This window comes from Strix aluco, chromosome 9 (assembly GCF_031877795.1).
Source record: "Strix aluco isolate bStrAlu1 chromosome 9, bStrAlu1.hap1, whole genome shotgun sequence".
NCBI classification, from domain to species: Eukaryota; Metazoa; Chordata; class Aves; order Strigiformes; family Strigidae; genus Strix; species Strix aluco.
Genome location: NC_133939.1, coordinates 21687577 through 21712190, shown reverse-complemented (window position 1 = coordinate 21712190; position 24614 = coordinate 21687577). Strand labels below are relative to the sequence as shown.

General features: G+C 37.1%; 1 protein-coding gene across 2 annotated transcripts; it reads right to left on the bottom strand.

Annotated features, from left to right (window-relative positions):
- Window positions 1-1613: 1613 nt before the first annotated feature.
- Window positions 1614-23658, bottom strand: MCCC1 (methylcrotonyl-CoA carboxylase subunit 1). 2 transcript variants are annotated; one of them, XM_074834163.1, is made up of 19 exons: window positions 23591-23658; window positions 22266-22312; window positions 21103-21242; window positions 20580-20675; window positions 20292-20413; window positions 19148-19295; window positions 18359-18480; window positions 17142-17253; window positions 16740-16821; window positions 15787-15914; window positions 14119-14302; window positions 13529-13638; window positions 12051-12267; window positions 10872-10958; window positions 10255-10304; window positions 7870-8007; window positions 6428-6535; window positions 5346-5417; window positions 1614-3224 (listed from the first exon to the last, which is right to left on the bottom strand). In XM_074834163.1, exons 1-19 carry the CDS (start codon window positions 23647-23649, stop codon window positions 3105-3107), a joined length of 2142 nt encoding a protein of 713 aa, XP_074690264.1. In that variant the 5' UTR covers window positions 23650-23658; the 3' UTR covers window positions 1614-3104. The 2 variants fall into 2 exon arrangements, 1 of the variants encoding a protein (XP_074690264.1); XR_012624316.1 differs by lacking the exons at window positions 1614-3224; window positions 5346-5417 and adding an exon at window positions 8723-8850 and having other exon boundaries at window positions 6517-6535.
- Window positions 23659-24614: the final 956 nt, after the last annotated feature.

Sequence of the window (24614 nt, the reverse complement as noted above, 5' to 3'; positions counted from 1 at the left end):
ACTGTATAAAAGGTAAAAAAATAAAAAGTAGTAATAGTCTACATCTGAAATTAGTTTTTCCAGCAAGCATGGAAAATAATTATTTATAAATCACTGTATCCATGAAGTTTGCACTGTTTCGATTACCATCAACCTCTTTAAATAGGAGGAAACACAGGCAAGTATTTAAGTGACTTGCCTGAAGTCACAGTCAGTCAGTGGCTGAAATAAAACACAGTCCTGCTCTCCTGCTTTCCCCTCCCTGTGTCCTAATCACTGATTCAGCATGAATTCAGGCTCTGCTCCACACCACAGATGGTTGGGTATAAGCTACAGTAACCGACACCAGCTGAAGAGTGCAAAAGAGACAGAGATCCCTGCAGGTGGGTAACTAAGGTTTATGAAGGGCTGTCATTTTGGAATGGTAACATTCACACCTCCAAGGAGGATGTTACACACCTGACATAACAAGCTGGCCCATAAGCTCACTGGGAGTGTTAGTCTCTGATCCTGTCTCACAGAAGCCATAGTCTGAAACACTGACCCCCTTGTTCTTTCCCGTGGACTATCAACTGTGGCTGAATTGCATCTCCTATGACCCGGTGCCCTCTCTTCTGGCAGAAGAGTACCTCATTACAATTAGAATCAGTTCAGATTCATTGTTTCTATAATATCTGACTCTTGTATCAGAGCTACAGCACTATTTGAAAAGGTATATTGATAACAAATAACTGGGAGAGATTATCCTTTTAGCTCAGATACTAAGTAGTACTGCATTTTAAACAATTACCAATTTTTTTCTTTCTTACTAAGTGTTCTACAGACAACAGTTTAGTTACAGCTATGTTACTATCATATGGCTCTTATCAATTCACAGTTGTAACAGGGATTTGTAATAAACAGAAAATTTATGAATATTTTGTAAATTAAAATTCTGGGTTACAGGAACAACCTACCTTTAATAATTCTTCGCACATCTCTAAGTTCAATTAAATCACATTGCAGCAAAACATTTCAAGTGTCCAAATTCTGACACTGACATCTGCAAGAGATTTTACTCTGAAATAAACAAAAACTTCATTATTTGAAAAATCAATCTCAGTGGAAACCCACAGAGAAAAAACCTAACAGCTAATTTTCAGAAGTGACGGGAAATTAAAACTGGTAAAATTGTTTGTCTCCCTTCATTCCGAAGAGAGGACATTTTGTCAGCTTCCAAGGAACATGTTCTTGTTTCACTGACTGGATAAAGCAAGCAGCACAGACTTCGTGGACACAGAACCTCATGCTGTGAGTTTTAATGTTTTGCTAGAGATGCAGTGTAGCAAAGTAGGTCTAGAAACACAGCAATGTCACATAGAAAGAAAAAAATAAATGCTAAGCTGCAGTGTCTCTTTGTGACTGAGTTCATGTTTCTATATGTAGATTCAATTTTTAGATAAAAGTAAGTCACTAAACTTACCTGCAGTGAAAACCATTGTAACTGTCTGGATTACTGCCTCCTAAGTGTGATCTGCAGATTGTGGACTGTCAAATATCAGATGAAGATACATAAACAGCTTGTTTAAAACCCTCTAATGCATAAACATAAGCAACCAAGGAAAGAACAGAACACAGAAAAATGAAAACAAACATTCAAAGTTAAACTTAATTTTATTTGACAGTAAATAGAAATCACTGTGGCATTATTATACAAGATGATCACTGGAGTGTGATTTTTGGTTAGGTCGCCATTGGATTACAAGGAAAATTGAAAAGTATTACTCTACACTTTTAATGTACAGACCATCCAGAGCCATTCCTTTTTTACAATTTTTGTCTGCATTGCAGGCAGGGCTGCACAGTTACAGAATCAGATCAGAGAATTCCCCACAATGTATATTGATTCAGAAACAAGATTTCAGCTAAGTATAAGAATCCATTGGCACAGATGTAACTGCAGTATCTGTGTTTGTTCCTTTCCACAGTATAAACCATACTATTGTCTTAAATTAGTATATCAAAAGTTCATATGACAAGCAGAACTTCACCTTAACTAAAAGGTGAAAAGATTTTGCAAGCTTGCAACAATTAAAATGTATTCTTTCTCTTTTCCTGTTTCTCTGACGTGCTTTTTAAACAAGTTAAAATAAATTTATAGCAAATGATCAGTATGCTGCTTCTGAGAAATATTTTCTTTGCATATCAAAAAAAAAATAGCATTTTTCCCTTCTGCAACACTGCAGATACAAAAAAAAAAATTTCTAACTATTATTCTTAGAAATATTTCATGTTGTTATAAAGACTTCGGTATATTTCATTCCAGCCAATAATATACTAGAACATGAACAATATGGGAAAAGTAATGAGAATTTTGATGTCTGTATTTTATCACACTTTCTAAGTATTAAATAAGTGTATCATCTTTCAGTGCTACTGCTTCATGTTTAAAGATCAAATGATATTTTTGGAAAGTAGTTATGTTCCAACTTTGATTAGTGTAGCAAATGCTAATATGTATTTGAAAAATGCTTTGTATCAAATATTTCAAGGTATATTAAAATAATTTTTGAAATGTGAATTTTTACTGGTCATTGAGGTAAACGGGAAAAAAATGTGCACCAAAAAATGACTGAGAGGGATCTTGGGCTAACAAACAACCCTGAATTCCCCATTCAGGCAAAACTGTAAGCCACTAACGGGAACTGTGCTAGAGAAATTAATTCATGAAACAATTGGCACCTTTCAGACTTCCTTCAAATCAGTGCTCTTACATCTCAGGGAAATAAGGCAGCTGTAAATGAAAAAGCAGGCAGAACCACCCTAACTGTAACTTACAGTCCTTACTAACTTCTCCCATCCTTTAAGAGTTCCACATGTTCTTCCAGTCTGATAATGCCTTTTCACAAGCAAACATAACCACTGAACAACAATCACGTAGGTCCACGAGTTATATATACAGTGACAGTATAGTGATATCCAAATTTCAGTGAAGTCAGCATAATTTACAGTCAAACTATGCAGGAAGTGCAGAGGAAACCTATTCCCCAATCTATTATACAAAAGATTTGCTGAAAATATGAAGAAACCTTCTCCTGAGAGAAAATCAGCAAAGTAGAAAAATTAAAATGCACCTTCCTTGAATTTTATTTTGACTCAGCCTCTTCATCCATGAATTCAACTAGCGGAGCGTGTCTGTTGGCCTGGGCACCTTCTTGGAAATTAACCTTTTTTATCACTCCTGCCTTTGGAGCCCTTATGGTATGCTGCATAGAAACAGACCAATAGTGAACAAGCAGAGTACTACTTTTTTCTCCTCTCTCTCTCTCCAGCAAACGCTAATATTACTCTTTGGTGCAATTAGAACAGAACACACTTAATTACCTCCTCTGACACATGTATATTTATTTTAAACCTTTTTAAAAAATGTTACACTAGTCCTTTTTCAAGTTTTATTTTCTCATCAATATTTATTTTGATAGGTATACAGGGGACAAAAATGCTTTACAATGTTATATTTTGAAGTATGTTATTTTACTTCACTATTACTTTTTGTTATTATAATAAATACCAGGCAGAAATAATACAGTTTTAGTCCAAAATGTTAATCATATAGCAGATTTGTTCCCTTAAGAGGAATCTGCAGATTTACTAAAGATACTTTTGTTTGCTGGCCAGGAGGGGTCTTTACTGAACAGATATTTGACAAAATCCAGATGAAATACAAATACAGGTACTACTGACAGTAAAGAAATAGCATGTTTACATACCAGTCCCCCAATTGGTCTACTTGTTATTGTATTAGGTTAGTTTTCCATTGAAGTTTTGTGTCTTGGTAGTTTTCTACATAGGGTTAGTCTAATATCAAAACACTCAATATCAGATACTAAATCCCCACAACTAAGCAAGGATTTATTTAAATAATAATTTGCTTTTTAAATTTTACATTTTATATTTCAATACCACTGGAAAAAAAAAAAGAGAACAACTCAGATAATGTCAGTCTGAGATGTCAGCTAGAGTCACAAATATTTAGCATCAAATTGCAAATAATTTTGGGTGTAATTATTTTTTAGTGCACAGTTGTTGTAGTTCATGTAATTTTAGTGTAATTTACAAAGGAGCATGATAAGGGAAAGGCAAATTTTCTCAAATGTTAATTCTGCTACCGCAAACTGAAGTTTAAAATAAACTAGTAGCCAAACCAAACCAATTCAGGCTACAAAAACTATAGTTCAAGTAATCTGAACCATGGTCAAGCAATGTGACAAGATTTAATGACCAAAATGCTAGTCCACTGAATGCCACCTGGACAATTACAAAGAATCTTTAGTGTACTCTTGGTAAAACTTTATGTAAATAATAATAAAAAGATCATAATCAAAAAAAGGTCCTGGGCATATTTACAAAGCCACCATTAGCTAAATTTCTGCATGAAGTAACTGCAGACATTGTATATGCTTTTATCACAAACACTGAGCAAGAGATAGACAGTTTTCTCCTAGAAAAATGAAAGGAGGGGAGGGGAGAGAAGGACTGAGAAAGCTAACCAAATGAATGTTGAAACATCTGCAGAATACCATGGATTACATAATCGTTTGTTAATAAAATAACAGCAAATACTAAAACTCTAAAGTCTAGTCAGACACAACACTTGTTTTACAGCATATGAAGTGATACTGACATCTGCAACCTACACTCTGCACCATACTTCAATAATGCAACCAATAATTACTAAATTCTGACTAGATTTTTATTTTCCCAGTTGTTCTGGTTTTGGCTGAGATAGAGTTAATTTTCTTCCTAGTAGCTGGTACAGTGCTGTGTTTTGGATTTAGTGTGAGATTAATGTTAATAACACACTGATGTTTTAGTTGTTGCTTAGTAGCGCTTATCCCAAGTTAAGGATTTTTCATTTTCCCATGCTCTGCCAGTGAGCAGGTGCACAAGGAGCTGGGAGGGAGCATGGCCAGGACAGCTGACCCGAACTAGCCAAAGGGATATTCCATACCATAGAACTTCATGTCCAGTGTATAAACTGGGGGGGGGGGTGTTGGCTGGGGGGGATCACTGCTCCGGCATCGCTCAGCAGGTGGTAACTGCATTATACATCACTTGTCTTTTCCTGGGTTTTCTTTCTCTCTCTCTTTTTTATTACATTCCTTTTCATGACAATTATTATATTTTTTTCTTATTGTTATTATTACATTTCAGTTTAGTTATTAAACTGTTCTTATCGCAACCCACGAGTTTTACTTGTTCCTTTCAATTCTCCTCCCCATCCCACTGGGAAGGGGGAGGAGTAAGGGAGCAGCTGTGTGGTGCTTAATTGCTGGCTGGGGTTAAACCATGACATCAGTAATTAAAACCTTTTATATGTCACTTACCTCCATTTTCATAGCTATCATAACCATTAGAGGGTCTCCAATCTGAACCTCATCCCCTGCTTTCACAAATACCTATGATTCAAGAAAAAATCATGTATGTCTGTACCATTAAAAATCATCAGCTGGATCTTGGCTAGCACAATCCACTGAGTGGTTGTGGTTTTGCAAAATAGCCTCATATCATCTTTATTACTGTTTAATTGGGTATCTGAGTTCTCTTGATAATACTCAAGGGAAGTCTGAGGCTATAGGAAGAGGTTCAGTAACAGGATGACCGGGAAGCCATTTATGTATCAAAGAAGAAACACTAGAAGGGACAATGTATATTCTACCCTTTCTGGGCTTAAGAGCTGCTATTCTGAGATAGAATGCCAAACCTCTTCCTGGAGCCAGTCCCAAAAGCTGTTTTTAAAACAAAATCCTGAAAGAAGATTGCAGGAGCCACCCAGTTTTTCTACAGTAACTCTGATTTAGGGTGTTCAGTCAGTACATAAGAGATCCACATTCAATGTACTCCACCTTCTGAGAGGGTTCATGCCTTTTTATTGCTAGCAGAATCTTCTAACTACTAAACTCTCCTGGAAATCTCTTTTCTGTTGAAACTTTATCACTGTACAAAGAAATACCCAAAACTTGTTGAGCTAAAGAAAAAAACCAAAACCAGTAAAACCAGAAACAGAAGCAGTGAAACACACAGCTTAACAAAAAAAGCATTTCTTAATATTTGGGTTTTTCCATCTAGCATCCCACTCTTTTGGTTAGATGAAATGGATCAAACAGCCTTCAGGAAATTTCGACTTAGAAAGTAATTAACATGAAGAAAAAATTATTTAAGCAGTAAGATGAGTTAAATAGTCGGATCTTCTAGAGCTCTATAAAAAGAAGACTAGAAGCCTGACAAATTCTTGGGTGGCTGCTGAAAACTCAGTAAACAGGCCTTTTTCCAATTGGGAGATGTCACACAGCACTGACATTTCTGGCCCTGATTCTTTCCTGCCAGCACAGAAGCAAGCACCATTTCTGGAAGAGTGAACTTGGATATATATTGGAGAACTTATTTCCTGCCATATTATTATAATTACCTTTTCAACTGTGCCTGTCATGGGCGCTACAGCACCGCTTTGCATTCCCACAGAACTTACTGCAGATAAGTACTTGGGTACAGGAAGGCCAATCTGAGCACTACCTTCCTACAGAAAGAAAATCAACAACGTGAGTTCACAACATAAAATGATAACCACTAGTACACGTGCTGACATACAAGTAAAGAACAGATCCAGCTTTAGGCAAACCAGTCAGCTGTTTAGGGTGGCAGACTACCAGGGTCAGGGCAGCAAAAGGGCTGTTGGCATGCTTACTACTTTGCCAATGTCCAAGTCCTTAAAAGCCACGCCTGCTGCAGCTAAGGATCAGTAAGGAAGGAACTACCCCTGTAAAAAAGAGGCTCCACGGGGACCTTTGTACCAAACCCGCACCTTCCCCGTTCACGCAGCAACAGCACAAAATGTTTTAGAAAATGCATAAAAGCTGTTTGCACAACGGGTAGGCAGGTTGCTGCAACAAGACAGACAGACATTGTCAATATGAGTGTTTTGTAATTTACAGTAAAATGGATTCAGTGCTAAGTTTAGTGAAAAATTCTCACTGTTATTCAAAATCCCCTAATTCCTCTCAGACTTGCTACCCAGAGTTTCCCAAAGACTTGTTCTCCCCCACATCCCACCCATACCCTGAAACTCCTGTGATTTATTCTAGATCCCCCACCCCAGACTCCACTCTGATACCACAGAAATACTGAGCTTGGCCATTCCAGCAGAAGTTATTTTCTCCTCATCATTGGAGCAGCGAAGTTTTCACTGCATTCTGCTGAAAGTCGTAAGGGACTCAGAGCTAGAGGTTAATTATGGAAACTAGTACATAATAACGTACTTTAGATCACATTTTTATTGAGTTACTTTAAGGCCCTGTAATCTTTTTAACTGCAAATAAAAAAAATTACCAGCCTAACAATGCAAATTAGGGTACCTCTTCTTTCAAATGCCATTATTGATGCAATGCAGATCATGCCATGGTAACTCATAATTCCAATTTTTTAATATTAGCTGAAGTTACCCTTCCTCAGACTAATACATATTTCTTTCTTATAATTTAATTTTTAAAATGTAACTGAAATAAAAATACCAGTTACAAGCATTTTCAAATAATTCTCAGTTTGAAGTAATTGCTACTGTTCTATGACAAACTTAGATATTTGACCATTTCATATTTTGTGTTCCCCCTCCCAAACCATCATTTGCAACTCTGATTCACCTAACTGTATTTTATCTTTCTGAAAATAATGAATCTTCTCACTCATTGGCCATAAGCAACTAACTTCTAATTATAGCTATAAATCCAACAGGTATCAAAACATTATGGGCCAATGTAAGAACTTGAAATTATGATTCTCTTTCAATTTATATTGTTCATTTACATGGATAAAACTGACATTTTATACTTGTGATAATAAAGAAAGGAACTTTACCGGAAAGAAGAGATAAATGGTGTTGTCCAAAATGACCAATTTGGACTTACATACTGTTCCATTTACTGAAGACCTCAAGTAAACTGAATCACCTTCATTGAAGATCTCTCCAGAAATATGGAATGTTTTATCTTGAATCTGAAAGTTAAATGCTTTTATAAGGACAAAGGTTAACCCTTCATGAACAATAAACCAAAAGGTAGTATTTGTAGTATACACTCATAACCTGTGATTCTTCATAGATAATTCTGGAATTTAATAAAAATAATAAAAAAATTCTTAAATCTTATATATCCTTTATTTTTCAGTTAACACACTGTATTCTGTGTCCAGTGCAATCAGTTCAGAAGACTAGCTAATATGCTCTGCCAGGACAATTTTAATCATAAACTATGCAATAGCACTCAGCCAAATATGAAGGTATACTATTTTTCAGGAAAAAATCAGAACATTCAGTTTAGTGATGCTACTAGAATCCAGTATTTTTAATTTGTCCTAGCATCTTGACTTTCTTCAAACTGAAAAATCCGTACTATTCAGCTGACATCGTGAGATTCCACAACGCCTTCCAAAAGACAGGTAACTTCCTCAGTCTTGGAAGCTTTTAATACAAAATCTACAATATATTCAGTTAATATAACAGTGTCAATTAGACAACAAAACTGCAAAAGAAAAACCAAACAGAAAGGTTATTTATTTGCAGGTAACCCTTTCTTCTACATCAATGGAAAGTGCACCTCTGACACCAACTTCAGAATACAAAGACAGTAAGTTTATGAACATAAGGGCACCACATTTAACTGATATTTTAGTTCTAAATCTAACATCACTGAGCAAAGAATCAGAGACTCACTGGTTTTTCAGGATGTTATGAGTAGTGACAAAATTCAGTCTTCATTTATATGGTCGCATACTATTTCTCCACTGAATGAAGACCTTATAACATGCATTGAAAGGATAATGTTGATCTGATACTGATCCCTGAGAAAAAAAATCGTTTGCTTGATCAGTATCCTGAGCAGGAGCACAAATCAGGGCAGCACCGTGAGTGCTTGCCAGTTCCACAGTCCAGCAGTCTGCTCTAGCTGATTGGCCTCAGGACAGGTTCTGTAGCACTCCAGAGGCACTGTCCTCCTCATCTTCAGCTCCCAATTCTGTTTCTTCATCTCTTTATCTCTAGCTTCTCTCCATTTTCATCTCAAACTCCATTCTTCCTTCTTCCCTGGGAAGAAGCCTTATTCCCTTCCTTCTTCCCCCAGTTGCCCTTCCCCTCCCCTAAAGGCCCCACTCTATGTTCCTTCCAGCTTCTTTTTATTTTTTGCTGACATTACTTATATGAGATAAGCCTAAAGTGTAAAAGCTCTCCTGCATTACATATGTAATCAATACACTCAAAATAACCTGGGTATTAGTTGAGGGATGTGGGTTATCTCAATATTTGTATCAGGAGAAATAAGGGTTTGAGTTACCCAACATGTGGTTATACACATGAATGCACAATAATTTTCTCAGTATTCTTCTAGTATGCTCATCTCCATACAGTCTAAACAGCTCATAAGTACTGACTTATTCTCATAACTCTCCTTTTATGAATATTGAAAACAAGAAGCTGAACTACAGAGACTGCATTCTTGAGCATGCAATCATTCTGGGTGCCAGATTTGAAAGAAAACCCATTTGACCCCAGGTGATGAAAGAAGGAGATTCAACACTGAGCAAAACACAACCCCCATAAGCCACACAACTGGGCACTATCACACATGTGCACACAAAAATATCTATGTTTAAAGAATCTTGAGTTGTATCTTACAGGTCTTCTATAACATAGAGAAAAAGCCAATTCTATGGGCCATCATTCAATTATTTAACCAGAAGATGTACTACTCTCATCATTCCTCATCTCATTTGGTAATCACTTTCCAATTTCCATCTTCAAAATAAAAAGTGTTATCTTACAGATAATGCTCTAGAAAGCTTTTATTTATCCCACAAGAGATCCGTCTCATGCACAGAATAAAGCAGGGGTCCTGTGGAAAAACAGTCTTTTTAAATGCAGATTTAAATCTAACTTCCAATGTTTTAGAAAGACAAATTTAAGGAAGAGGAAAATAAAGAGTAAGATCTTTAAACACTGGAAAAATAAATGCTTTTCTTAGCTTTATTTTCAGAAGCATTTTAGTAGCTCTTCCATGTCAATCCAGCATCTAGCAAAGATAACTTCAGGCCAAAATAATATTCTACAACAACAGCTGCAAGCAAACCAAAAATAGAATCCTGTATCAGTAATTACCAAGCAACTTTAGTAACAGTTAATACCAAGTGAAGTCTACAAGAAAGTGATTCTTCTTCTATCTAGTGAAATATCTGAAAAAAATGGATTTGTACCTGCATGCTGTATGACCCGTCTTGATTGTAACTTACAGCTACATCCACAACTGTTTAATAAAACAAAATATGTATATGTGAGTAGATTTAATTACTGGATCTAGAGAATAATGGCATATAAACAATATTTAGTCTATATTTCTTGATAAAAAAAGAGACTAATACTAAGAACAACTATCTTCAGATTAGCTTAGTACACACTGCAGATTTCATACTGAATTCTAGACAATTTTTTTTTCCAAAGATGAACACCTGAAGTTATGCTCTGAAATCTGTATTAAGTGATCTGGACAGAAAAAGAGTTTTTGATAGGAAAAAGTGCTGAGCACTTTCATATCAAAGTAAATTACAAAAAAGTCAATGTCAGTTAGCCCTTTTAAAAATTTCAACCTTTTTCATTTAAATTGTGAACATTAGTAGCATCATTTGAGTTTGGTTTATATCTCCTCAAGATCTAACAGTGTGGATTAAACATACAATTCAGTGAATTCCCAGCTTAAATTGCATAAAATTCATACTGTTTCTATTTGCTGTTTCTCAGCCTGAATTTTCAAGCACCAGTTGAAATAATTTTATCCATCAAGTATCTCCCTCCACACACTTTTTTATTAACTTACTGTTTTCCCCATCCAGTAGAGACAGTTTTCTAGTATAACATATATTTATTCTTCTACCAGTGCTGGATGCAAATGGTGAGAATTTATCTAAAACACAAAACATACTGATACATTACTTTCATTCTACTTTGGCAAAACACAATACTTAGAACTTACACCATAAAATCACTGTCCTACTATTATAACCATCATATATTTATACTGCACATAAAAGACTGGGGAACTACTGTAATAGGTAGTGACAATCCCTCACTTAGGCTTCAACACTGAATAAATTGATGTTGTGTAACCTACAGAAAACATGACACTAACAACAGCACTTCCCAAGAAGGATATTGACTGTTCTCCATGAACACATTCTTGAACAGGACAAGAAAGCATGGGAATTCAACTGCAACATAGCAGATTCAGATTAACCGTTAGGTGAAGGTTCCAACTCTAAGAGTAGTCAAACATGGCAGCAAATTGCCTGGGACGATTGAGGAGTTTTCTGTTACTTGGTGGTTTTGAGAACAGATCAGATACACAGCTATGAGATATTGCTTGACTAGTTCTTGAAGCAAGGGAATAGTGTATGGGAATCTTTCCAATCCTGCTCTCCAATGTTTCCAGGATATTTAAAGTGCAGGAGGAAAGAAAATTAACGAGGTGTTGACAGCATGTATTAGATTTATATGAAATTTTTGTTAACAGCCGTCACATGCCACATTGATATAGCCATTAACAGTGTCAGAACTCAAGAATGTTCAGATCCTGGAGTCCTGTTCATTCCATTAAACCCTACTGCCTCTCCCAACCCTAGCAGAGTCAATTTTATCTCTGAAGACCTTGGGCCAACTGTAGGAATAATAGTGACAGATACTCACTGTTTATTCTTGTAAAGAGCAAAGAGTACACGGTGACACTGATTATAAACCCCAAGGTCTTTCAGATAGTGCCTATCTGAAATGCTGTGGGAAGCAGTCTCATTACAGTGGTGATATATTCAATATCTGTCCCTTAACAAAAGTTATAGTCTGCTCTGTGTGTAAATATCTGACAGATGCCAGAATGCAGAACCTTGAGCAGGCACAAAGTAAGGCAAAAAGGCAGGATGCAAATTAAATAATTGCACATGAGCTTACAGCACTGTCTCATCCAGTCACAAGTAAAATAAAACAAAAGAAGAATGATCCTTACCATCTGACTGATCTCTAAAAGCATCTGTTAGCATTTTCTCTTTCAGTATGAGTCCTAGAGCTGCCTGACACATAACTTCATGTGGGGTTGCCTTTTTGGTTGGAAATAGTTCATCATGGTGTTGAGGAATGAAATTAGTGTGCACATTTCCAGCCTCAAACTGTGGGTGTCCTGACAGGCTCAGTAAGAAATCAATATTAGTGCTTAATCCTACAATCTGTAAAGAAAAAGAAGCATATTGCCAAATTGAAATGAAGTTATGAATAAATATCCAGCTGTATGCTCAACTTATGCATAGATGATAGATGAATTTTTCTTCAGACGGCACCATCAAAACACAAAGTTTATCAATAAAATGTAATTAATTCAACTGGTCTGTTTTATTACCAGTGAAATAATTGCTTTTAAAAAGAAAAAAAAAAAAACAAAACAACCAAGAGTAGCTTTCTCAAAAGCATTCTGTTCTCAAAATGCTACCTTTGTCCACTGTGAAGTCAAAGCAAGTTTCCCAGCAATAGTAATGGGAGGTAATTTAGGGAAAAAAACCCCACTGTTTTGGAAAATCATGCTCTGAGTATTTAAAAGAACATTCCTATTATGAAAAATGCCTCTTACTAAAAATTAGTTACAACAGTTTCAGATATTACATATTTGATCTTTTAATAGTAACAAATGGGAACAGTGACTTTTACAAATTTACTAGATACTATCAATTTCCTGTACTGCAAAATACCTAAGCAAACAACATGAAAATAGAAATAATTATTCTAGAGCAATCAGTGAATCTGGTAACTATATTGTGCTGTCAACATTCATTGACAGAACTACTAAGAATATTCTGAAAAAAAACCAGGGGAATTCTTTTGTCTCTTTCACTGGCAGTAATCTTCACTTTTAGCTAAAACAATAGCGGGCCAAACATTTTCAGCACCTCAATCATGTTTATGTTGTTGATTTAAAAGTGTAAATTAATTCTGCACAAATAATGTTCAGTCTCACTTCAAATTAAACCTTCTGAATTCTGCTTTTGAAAATAGATATAATACCTGTAGTTTTTATAGAGGAAAAAAGGACCAATTCTTAAAAAGAACTGACAGCATAAAAAATTCTCCATATTTCTTTACTACATGTATAGAGTCTAAAAATTTCTTTATAAATTAGAAATTACAAGCAAACATCCAACTGAAAATGTTTAGCCTTACTCTTCTACGAAGTCCCAGCTGCATCATCCAACTGAAGATACTGGAAACTTAAGAAAAATCTAGGTGTAAAACTGGACTTCTATGAAAACGGTTTGCAAATTAGAGAAAAAATACAGCCTCTGCAAGCAAATAATGAATCTGAAATGGTAGTGGCAACAGGCTCCCTCTTACAAATCATTTTTGTTTTACTGTAGTATTTTATCCAGATTTTGTTAGCTCAAGATGTTCACAAAGTTAGCTCAAGATCTGAAATCATACTGGGTTCCTTCTACTTACATTATAGTGATGCAAACTGTATCGCAACTTTCTCAGTGCTGCTTGACGATCCTCAGCCCAAACAACTAGTTTTGCAATCATTGGATCATAATGAACAGAAACCTCATCACCTAAAATATATTTAAAAAATGCTGTAACACTAAACCAAGTATTTCTGAAATTGGTAATGCATACTACTGCACACCATACAGCATTAAACTCTGACAACTGATGGCCACATTTCTCTACGTCCTTAAAGAACATTAATGACATGACCTGGCATTTCAATTCCAAGGACAACTTCAGTACAGACTTTTGTAGAGGTAACATTACTCAAATTGAGCTTTCTCTGTTGCAATCAGAATGCAGGATTGATAAACTGTGATGAAAATATAATCAGCATGATCCAATGGACAATAATTTGGTAAATAAAATATTCTGCAATTGACCAAAAGTACACGGACAATCACAAGGAAGAATAATTCTGTAGAGATTTGTCTTTATAACAACATCCCGTCAGACAAACTTATTTAAGCCAAAGAGGGAAATGCTTACAAAGAAAAGATTTTGATGTTAAATATTTCCGATTACACCACTGTCTTCAGTTTTACCTTGTCTGACTCCAGTTTCTATCCTGGTGAAATTATCAGGTGGTGGCGTGGATAAGTGCAACAATGGCCCAGCCCCTGGCATAAAGTTATTATTAGGGTCTTCAGCATATATTCTAGCTTCAAATGCATGGCCCCGGAGCAGAATCTCTTCCTGCATTAGGGGAATCTTCTCTCCTGCTGCAACCTGAAAACAATATTTATTTTCTTTAATGCAGGATCAATATTCTGGAGTGCCAATGTATTAAATATTAAATATCTTTCTTCTAAACATGAACAATGAGAAAGCACATTAAAAAAAGCACAAGGAGAAAAAAGTGGTAGGTCATAAAAGGCTAATTCTGAAGTTACTCCCTTTTCTCTGGAAGTCACTGGCATATGATGTTGATTCTTCTGTATACTGTGGGACCTGTACATTGAAGGGAATGCTTCTCTAAGGGGATTTCTAACAATTTAAGAACCTTTAATGGGGAAGGAAACATTGTTTTATTACTCAAAGGAATTCACATCACAAATACAGGAATACAAACAAACACCAGCAACACACCAGTTTGAGACTGAAAAAACAGGGCTTTTAAGGACAAAATAGTAACAAGAAGCCTGCTGCAGTTAAGCACAGGGAAGACCCTTTACCAGGAAACTACACAATTTCCATCTACATGGGAAAATACAAGTTCCTATTAAAAAATGGTGTCAGGGGTTTTCCATTGTCCACCTTCTGCCTCCAAACTGTGGATTTCAACAGAGACAACAGAATATCACTTAGTATTCAAAGAACGAGTAGTACTATAAAGATGCACAAAATAATCTCTCCAAGAACTGACAGACGTTTTTTATCTATTGACTCATTAAGCCACATGCCAAGACCACTGAACCTTTCCACCTTATCTCTTTCTTCCAATATTGTTTGATCCCTACTCTAACTCAGCACTCAATGCTCAATTTCCATTCCTAGATCAGGAAGCCAAAAATTCTTCCTTTTTGCATCAGCATTTTCCATTTTAGTTTTCTTTTTGGTTACACTAAACACGCCCCCACCCTATCTACTTAAGCTCAATGTGTGCTGCTGTCATCACTTTTAGATTTATCTAACCAGAACTGTTTTTCATTTCCAGTTCCCTAAGGTCCAAAACTTCCTGTTATCATTCAAACACGTGAGTAATCTCTCTGCAAATTGGGTGTGTGAGGAAATAGCCTGTTTCCAGTCCACGCAACTATACATTTATTTTAGAATGTGACTATACTGGTATAACACCAGACACATGTTTTCGTGAAGAGTTTTCCTCCTACGGCCTGATCCAAGAATGATTTTTGGGACAGAGATATATTTGAACTAGAGTTTTGAAAAATTTTCAGCATTGCAAGTGAAAGATCAGGACCCTACTCCTCCCACTTTCCACATTCCCTATAACCTCTCTAAAAATACTTTAAGAAATGTTTTTTCTCTACACAACTGGAAGAAGACTTTGCTGGAATTCATAGTATCTACACAATGCTCTACAATCAAATACAGTAATACAAGATGTTCCTTCGGAGCAAAGGAAACTCTACCCTATTAGCTGAATAGGAGATGAGGATCTGAAAACCTATCTGGTGTCTCATAGGCAATATCAAAGAGCACTAATTCACCAGACAAGAGGAACTCTACATGTAAAATCAATTAACACTTACCCTAAGCTGCCATTCCACCAAGTCTGTTCCAGTGATCATCTCTGTAACTGGGTGCTCTACTTGCAGTCTGGTATTCATCTCCATGAAGTAAAAATTATGTTGGGAATCCATAATAAATTCCACTGTTCCTGAAATATTCAATTAAAGGGCACTTCACCAAAACAAGACTTTTTCAGAATGAACACCCAAGACACTTAATTCATTTATGCCAGGACAACACGATTATTTCTAAATCACATACCGTGAATTTCATTTAATTCTATACAAATTATCTTACAGGGTCACACAATTGAGGTCTGAAAACAGAAGGCTGTTGCTTTGCATATTACATATCCTGTGCTGTTTAGTAGCCATTCTCCTCTACAGTAAGAGCTGCATTTCATTAGAGCTGTAAAAAGTGCATCAAGACTTATTACTATGTATATGTATAGGGAGTGTAATTATTTTTTTAAGTACCCAAAGATAGCAGTGAGAGAAGAAAGTTGCAAATCATTTTAGTAGGTTATTTTTCATCTGTAAAATACTGTGGACTTTACAGACAGTCAGTTTCTTTTAAAGGCTTTACTGTTTGAATATAAAGTATTATTCCTTGTATGCTGAAAGAGAAATTGTTTCTCCCTTGCTCTACTCAAACTTACTAACATTCATAATGCTCACTTTCCAACACCAAACTAGTTGATTGAATTATCTGCTCTGAAATTTTTTCCTTCTATTCTCCAGTTGTCACTGGTCTTGAACTCAGACCAGGTATGCTAATTTAAATATGTAATTACATATGTAATTTAAATATGTAATTACATCAGAATTAGCTATGTGATTACTTGCTTAAACCTCAAAAAAGTTGGAGGATGTGCGTCATACTCTAAAACAATCAGATGCCATTTGCCTTGAGGCTTAAAGTCTTACTGAGTTAAAAGCATACCTCTGGAGCAGCCATACCTCCACAGACTTACCTGCTCCCACATAATTCACTGCTTTAGCTGCTTTGACAGCAGCTTCTCCAAGTCTCTTTCGAACTTCAGGATTAATTCCTGGCTATAAATAATAATAATCCAAAAGATTATAAATTATTGTGAATTTTGGTGATATTAAACCTACTATGCATTTTGTGGTATTTAGCAACTGTAGTGAAATCCTTATCAATGTTATACTTGAAATCTACATAATGTTTCCCCGAGAATCATTTTCCTAGAGAAAGACATTTTTTCAATTAGAACTTTTTCTGCAGCAAAATTAAAACACGTACTGAGAATTACAAATAAATTACTACCCACTAAATAAATTCGATGGGGGTTAGCAATTACTTTAAAAATATGTCAGTTCATAAAAAATACTGTAATAATTGTCTTGCTCACCCCTGGTGCCTCTTCAATGATCTTCTGATGTCTCCTTTGCACACTGCAGTCTCTTTCAAACAAATACACTGCATTGCCATGCTGGTCACCAAATACTTGGACTTCAACATGCCTGTTCCATAATAATAAACATTTCAACGTATTTCAATAAAGCACCAATCCTGTGATTGACTTCATCCAGACAGACTTTGAACTTGTACACAGTGCTGTACACTTCAGTGGGATTTCTTGTCTGCCCTCAAATAGCCAAAAATATAGAAATGAGGCTGCTATTATGCAGAAATTCAAATGGTAAATGCCAGCTACTGCAGTGAAACCTCAGAGGTTGTAGGATAAACAAGATACATATCTAAAGGCTGCTATCTCCTTATTAGTTATTTTATTATAATAAAAGTAAAACCCCCTCATTATTTGATAATGATGATTTCCCTCATACTTTACTGTGTAGCAATTCACAAGAGGCAGCAGCCCTGGCTCAGGAGTAACATTATTTCAACATGCCATATCAGAGGACAACTATTAGGTGGCAGAACTTTGTTCTATGTATAAAACTAATAAAAATCTGTCACCTTTCTGATAATCCTCTGATGCTGGCAAAAGAAATTCCGTAGGAATTTAATGAGATTTTTCTCATGCCCATGTGACAGCATAAGCAGACCCTCAGTTTCTTTAGAATAAATGCTTTCTTTATAGTGATGCTTCAAGAAAAACAGATGTAAAATACAAGAGTATCAAACAGATCTCTGAGAAGTTCTTTATAAAAAATAAATTAGCTCAGTTTCACACGTCAGGCATGAGCTAAAGACTACCACTTCTGTTTTAAATATCAAACTAGAGAAAGATTAAATAACTAGTTTAGGACACCTGAGGGCAGCAGAAACACCATGACATCTTCAATCAGGTCTATGGCTTAACTATTATAAAGTGACTTTTTTTTCTAGATGTAAATTGAGTTTAGAAAGCTCACTTAAGGAGGAATATCAATGTCATTAAGTGTCACTGCCATGTCTCCCAAACAGCAGTATTTTAATTCTGATCATTCAAAACAAAGTCACTACAAGAAATTCAATACATTATAGACAGTTTTGACTAAATTGACACCTGTCATAGTGCAAATAAAACATGAGACCAATTTTCATCCTACTACTAAAACAGTTCTGTTTATTTAACAGTAGAACAAACATTGCAGTGTTTACATTAAAGCATCTATTTCTCACCTTGGATTATCTACAAATTTCTCAATCAGCATTGCATCATCATTGAAAGACTTCTTTGCTTCTCTCCTAGCTGATTCTAGTTGGTCCAAAAACTCCTTTTCTGAGCGAGCAATTCTCATCCCCTGAAATACAGAAAAAAAGCATATCTAAATGTCTAAAAATATGGTATACAATAAAAATCCTTGTTGCACACAGACAGCAAGAAATGAGCTTACCAATAACACTTTTCCCTTCTTTCTTAAATTTTAGCAAAATTGTGTTATCAACCTCTATTAAGATAATCCTACTAAGTCCCACTGAAAGTGCCATAAGAAGTGTAAAAAATAGATATTATCATTCCATTGATATGGATGAGTACAAAATCCAATCTTATCTTAATGTATCATAGAAATTTTCCAAGGTTGGCAGAGAAAAACTGATTTCATTAGAAAACAAATACAGCTATTTTGGAAATAATTAGAATTCTCTATCATGTCATTTTTATAGAAATTTATTTCAGAGTAAAATCAGATTTAGACATGGAATTCACTATACACCAAATGGTATTTCTAATCACTTCTAATGCAACCCTTGAAACTGTTAGCAAAAAAAGTCACAGAAGCTATCACAAAGCAACAATTTATGGTCCTCTAATTTCACACAAACAAATCCATAGGACAATTAATAATAAATTTTAACAAAAAGTAGTTTTCCAGTTTCTTTGTTTTCAGATTTCTTTCAGAATATTCAGTTACAGATACCAAGATATGACAACTTTACACCATGTCATGAACAGATTAGTTCCTTTACCTTTCCTCCACCTCCACGAACAGCTTTAATCATTACTGGGTATCCTATTCTCTTGGCATGTTCCTTTAGACACTCATCTGACTGATCTTCTCCATGATAACCTTCAACAACAGGAACGCCAGCAGCAGACATTATAGCTTTGGAAGTGCTTTGACAGAATAGTTTTATGTTTAGAATGATAATAATATTTTTTTCTTACTTTAAGCTCCAAAACTGTACATGTTCCCAATGTCAATTCTCCTCACAAAAGTAGTTCCACTGACCTCAACAGGACTACTTACATAAGTGGGTTACATATGATTGGATTGTAATTAATCAAATGCTTCAAACAGGGATGTTTTTTCTTCAATCCCTCCACATAAAAGCAGTAGTTAGTTTCAGGCTTACTGTTCTTTCCTATCTTTTGACCCACATTATAGAGGCCAAAACCTAACATTTTCAAATTACAACACTGTATCCTGCCAAAACTATATTTGAAGTTGTACAAAGGCAAAAGTCTTTTCATGACACAAGCTGGATTCACACCACACATAAAACACTCATGCATAACAACTATAACTTCAAATACGCATGCAAAACTAGTTAAATTACAGACGTAATTTACTCTCACATTAGGAAGTGATAAAAAATTAATTCTCCGAAATTACACAGTTCATGTGTTAGTAATAACTTTATTTGCATATTCTTGATTTATACTTCATACCCTGGAAACATTTCTTTGATCTAAGTAACTAAGATTAAGATCCTCCATGATAAACAGAACTTATCATCCCAATTTACATGAACCACAATAACCCCTGATGATACGGTGTTTCTTTTCCACGGTTCTTTTGACCAATATACAAGACACCCAGTCTGACTGTTGAACCCTTAACTATGTAACACTGTAATGCCCCAATTCTGGAAAACTAGAATCAGTTAGGTATTTAATTACCAAAATCCCAATTGAACAATCTTGATTGTTTCTGTATCTATAGGAATCCCACATCTATAAAACTAGAGCTTATTCCTTTGAAGAAAGCCATAAAAATAAAAGGCAATGAAAACTGACAGAACAATTATGGAGCAACTAGTCATTTGTTAACAAAATTAGCTTTGCCAAACTGTAAACTGCATAACCAAGTAACAAATCAGAAATAGATACCTCTTAATACCCATATCTCTGATAGCAGATGAAGGTGGACCTATGAAGATGATTCCCTCTTGCTTGCACAACTCTGCAAACTCTGTGTTTTCTGAGAGGAAACCATAACCTGGATGAATAGCCTAAAATAGAATAATGTTACCAGCCTATTTTCATATCAGTTTAGCTTAGAAAACCCTGAAACTTCAGTAGAGTGCTAAGGAAACAGAAGATGGAAACACCATGGGTAAAAATAAAGAACTAAAGAGCATGGAAGTAACAGAAGAGTTAAGGTCATGATCTCCTTACCTGTGCTGCTGAGACCTTGGCCACCTGCATTATTTTCTCCATGGCCAAGTAACTCTGCTGTGAGGGTGCTGGACCAATGCAATATGCTTCATCTGCCTGTTACAGAAAAAATACATATCACACAGGTGGTTTATCATAACAAAAAGCAAATTTAACTGGATTTCTGAGCTAATTATCAGAGTCCTAGCATGCAACAGTTTAAATCACTGCCTCTCTTCATGGAGACACTCAACTGGGTGAAACAAATTCTGACTTTGTTCCCCAAATCAGAGTCCATTCTCTAAACCCCCAGTGGCTACTCTGGAGTTACAGCGCCAAACTTTAAGGCACTTGCTGTAAAGTTGTCAGGTGCTGAGACAGAGACTTAACAAACTTTTCACCAATTCAAGGAAAACTTGGAAGTAACTCTGGAGAGGTGAAAACCAGCTGCATTAGCACACATAACTACTTTCACACTGAACTTATTAATGAGAAATACCGTTGTGAATGAACGTTAATCACAAAATTAATAAATATACTTCACCATTGCTACATGCATGGAATTTCTGTCTGCTTCACTATAAACTGCTACAGACTTCACACCCATTTTCTTTGCTGTTCGCATCACTCTGCATGCAATTTCTCCTCGGTTTGCAATAAGAATCTTCCCTATGTTGTGACCTCCTGTTAAAAGGGATGAAGCCATTTTTAAAATAAATATATCCTTAAAAGCATTCCTGGAAATAAAGCAATTTTAAAATTCAGATTTCTTTTTCATCATTTATAGTGTCTATGCATTTCTTCCAATAATGAAAAAACATACTTCATCCAAAAGTATTTCCATGATAGCCTTGGAATTTTTTCCTTAGAGTCCTTATGCAGAAGTATGTTTAATTTAAATCTTTTTTATTTTTAGAATCCAAGAAACATATTCTAACCCTAAAACAACACTTAAACATGAAAGTTGATGCTTATATTTTTACTGTGTACTTTCTGGACCAACTAGGAAACAATTAACACTTGTCATCACCCCCCCCCCCCCCCCCCCCAAAGTGATTCACATTTCGTTGAAGAGCACTATTCCTCACTGATACACAGTCACAAAGAACTAACAAGGTATGAATTTTTTTGTTGTTTTTCTTTTTTTTTAAAACAGTGACATACAAGCTTCTATTAAGCCTCATGAGAGCAGTTAAAACACGATAGAAATAAGGCCAGCACAGCCAGAGACCTCACAGGCAGAACTAAATAGCTGAAAACTAATAAAATGAAAATATATCTCTGAATTCTAAAACATATCTTTTTAGACAATGTGACAACATGGTCAGTTTAAATCATCTTGCTAAATATTATTTACTTTCCTTCATATATTGTTTAAATACCATTATGCCTAAAAACCAGTTCTCAGACTTTGCAACATTTGTATCAGAAAAGGACTCTGGGGAAAACATCACAAAGATAAATAGTTTTCATTAAGTTGAGTATACCTAATTACGATAGATAAAATTATTCAAAATGTTGTTTACACATTAAAGATGATTTGTTAGATAAGCTACAGACTACTGTTTCCAGAAACTATACAAATATTGAATAATTATTAACAAAACCCTACAGTTTTTCAGCAACTAATGGTCTAAAACTAATTGTAAAACCATCCACATTACACAAGCAATTAAACCCAGTAGCTCAAGAAGCTAAATTTCATACCTATCGTTGAAGCCCATTTCACAAATCTTTGTACTTGGTTCCATTGCCTGTACAATTATAAACATAGAAGCGTTACAAAGGTATATGGAAAAATGGTAACTGAGCTACTTTTATTTTCAGGTGAGAGGAGGACAGCACTAACCAGCTCTGAAGATTTTGATACAACTATTTATACAGAAGACATTCAAGTACAACAAGGAAGGTTGTACAAACTTCACCAGATCTCTCCTTAAGTGTGTTCGACTCAACAGAAATTATCCACATTTTTTTAGCACCATTCAAATTGAAAGAGTGAATATTTAAAAAAAAAAACCAAAAACAAAACAAACTACTCTTTTAATGGACAGAACAGCCAGTGTCTGGCATTTATTACAGAGAAGCCAACTTGAAGTATTCGGGAAAGAAGACATGAATCACCACAAAACAGAAAAGCTTGTTTGTATAGGGAAAAGGTGCAAAGAAAAGAATGGAAAGATAGCAAGAAAGAAGAGCTATGAAGAATTTCAGAAATGAAAAGTTAAACTTCAAACAACTAATATTTTTAAAAGCAGGTAGCAGAGCCTAAGTGGCTGGAAGAATTAAACTCTCGAAACTGTTTCAATTAACATATAACTCAACTTTGGAATCTTGGATCAAGTCCAGCAATTCTTAAACAGTCTCAGACAAAAAACCACGAGACACCCTTGACACAACCCCACCAAAAGCTCAGTTTCAACAACGAGAGGGGAAATAAGTGCATTTCCTAAACTTCTAATAAAGAGCTGTCACGGTCACCAATTCCTTCTGCACAGGATGGCAGCCAGCGGAGGGGTGGCTACAGCGGGCAGCCAGCGATGCTTATCAGACTCCGAGCACCCAGGGCACTTTCACGGAAACTGTACCAGCTGCTAAAACTATGCCTGACACTCTGCGTGGGGTTTTTTTGCTCCTTCTTTCCACAGAGGAGCCCAGAGTACCTGTACCCCCACCCCACACACACACACCCATCGCCCGCGGCACCGAGCAGCGGCCCAGCTCCCTCGCTGCCTCGAGGTGCAGGCACCTTCTCCCTCCCTCCCTCCCTCCCTCCCTCCCTCCCTCCCTCGAGCAGGCTCCAGGCTCGGCTTTGCGAAGCCTCCCCCCGCGCCAGGCCCGACAGCCGCCGCCGCCGGCTCCCTCCCGGGCGCGGTCCCTGCCGCGGCCCCTGTCAGCCCCCGGTTAACGGCCGCCACGGCGCGTCCCGCCCCAGCGGGGAGAGGGGAAGGAGGCGAGGGGGGCGCCGGCCACCCCCCAGGCAAAGCGAGGGGGCGCAGAAGCAGCGCCCGCCCCCCCCGCTCCGCACTCACTGCCGCCGCAGCGCCCAGAGGCAGCAGCGGCCCCGCTCGGCCGCCAGCACCAGCGCCATGTTGGCGAGCGCGGGGGCCGGCGGGACGGCGGGTGTGCGCGCCAGGGCGGCCGGCAGTGGCTGCCGCCGCAGGGGCGGGCTGAGGCGACCGCGACGAGGAGGGGCCGCCGGGCGGGGAGCGGGGGGAGAAAGCGCTCGGGGGGCGGGAGGTGGCGGGGAAGGCGGTTGTGTGCTCGCTCCCGAGGGATCTGCGAGAGGGGGTGAAAGGGCTGTGGAGTGGGGGCAGAGGCAGGAGGAGGCGGCAGGCGTCGGATGACACGGAGAAACTGGGCAATAAAACGGCAGATCAAATAAAATTCATATAAACGTGAAGTGACTACATTTATGGAAGCATGGCCTCGGAGCTGACCATCTTCCTTCGGGAATGACATCTGGGATTGAAATAGAGCAGCAACACAGAACGTGAGGGCGGTGGGGAAGAGCACAGGGATCCCCAGATACCGCAACATCCCTGTGCCCGGGCCTGACTTCCAACTCAAAAAATACTGTGTAAATGGAAGAGGTTCAGATTGTTGTGGGACCAGCACATCCCACACTCTCGTGAACAGAAAGTGGGCACCACCCGTACAGTTCCCTTCGGCATCGCAGGTTTGCTGGTTGCCCTGGTGCCCGGCCCTGCTAAACCCCGGCTCCAGCTGGGTGCCCGTGTTCCTGAGGGGACAGGGCCCCGGGGAGCTGGGCCTTGGGTCAGGCCTCACCTGCCCGGTCTTATTTTTCCATGTCAAGCTGGATTGTTATGAGCAAGAAAAGCAGCAAAACAAGGAGGGTGAATCCCCAAGGTCACCTTGTTTGCTTCAGTCACACTGATTTACTGAACCTAGGTTAACAACAATGTTCAGGTAAACTGTGATACTGATAGACTACAATAAAGCCTTTCCAAGGTCGTATTTCACATGACCACGTTTTTAATATTAATTATATAGAGAAATTAAAAAAAAAAACCCAAACAGTAGCACTTAGTCAAA

Bases quoted from the DNA above. Each gene is read 5' to 3' on its own strand.
- MCCC1 (XM_074834163.1), bottom strand. From the start codon at position 23,649: ATGGCGCTGGTGCTGGCGGCCGAGCGGGGCCGCTGCTGCCTCTGGGCG. The intron at 22,313-23,590 runs GTGAGTGCGGAG...ATAATTGTACAG, and splicing joins CTCTGGGCGCTGCGGCGGCA to GCAATGGAACCAAGTACAAA. The intron at 10,959-12,050 runs GTAAGGATCATT...TTTGTGTTTTAG, and splicing joins TTTTAGAGATCAGTCAGATG to ATAAATTCTCACCATTTGCA.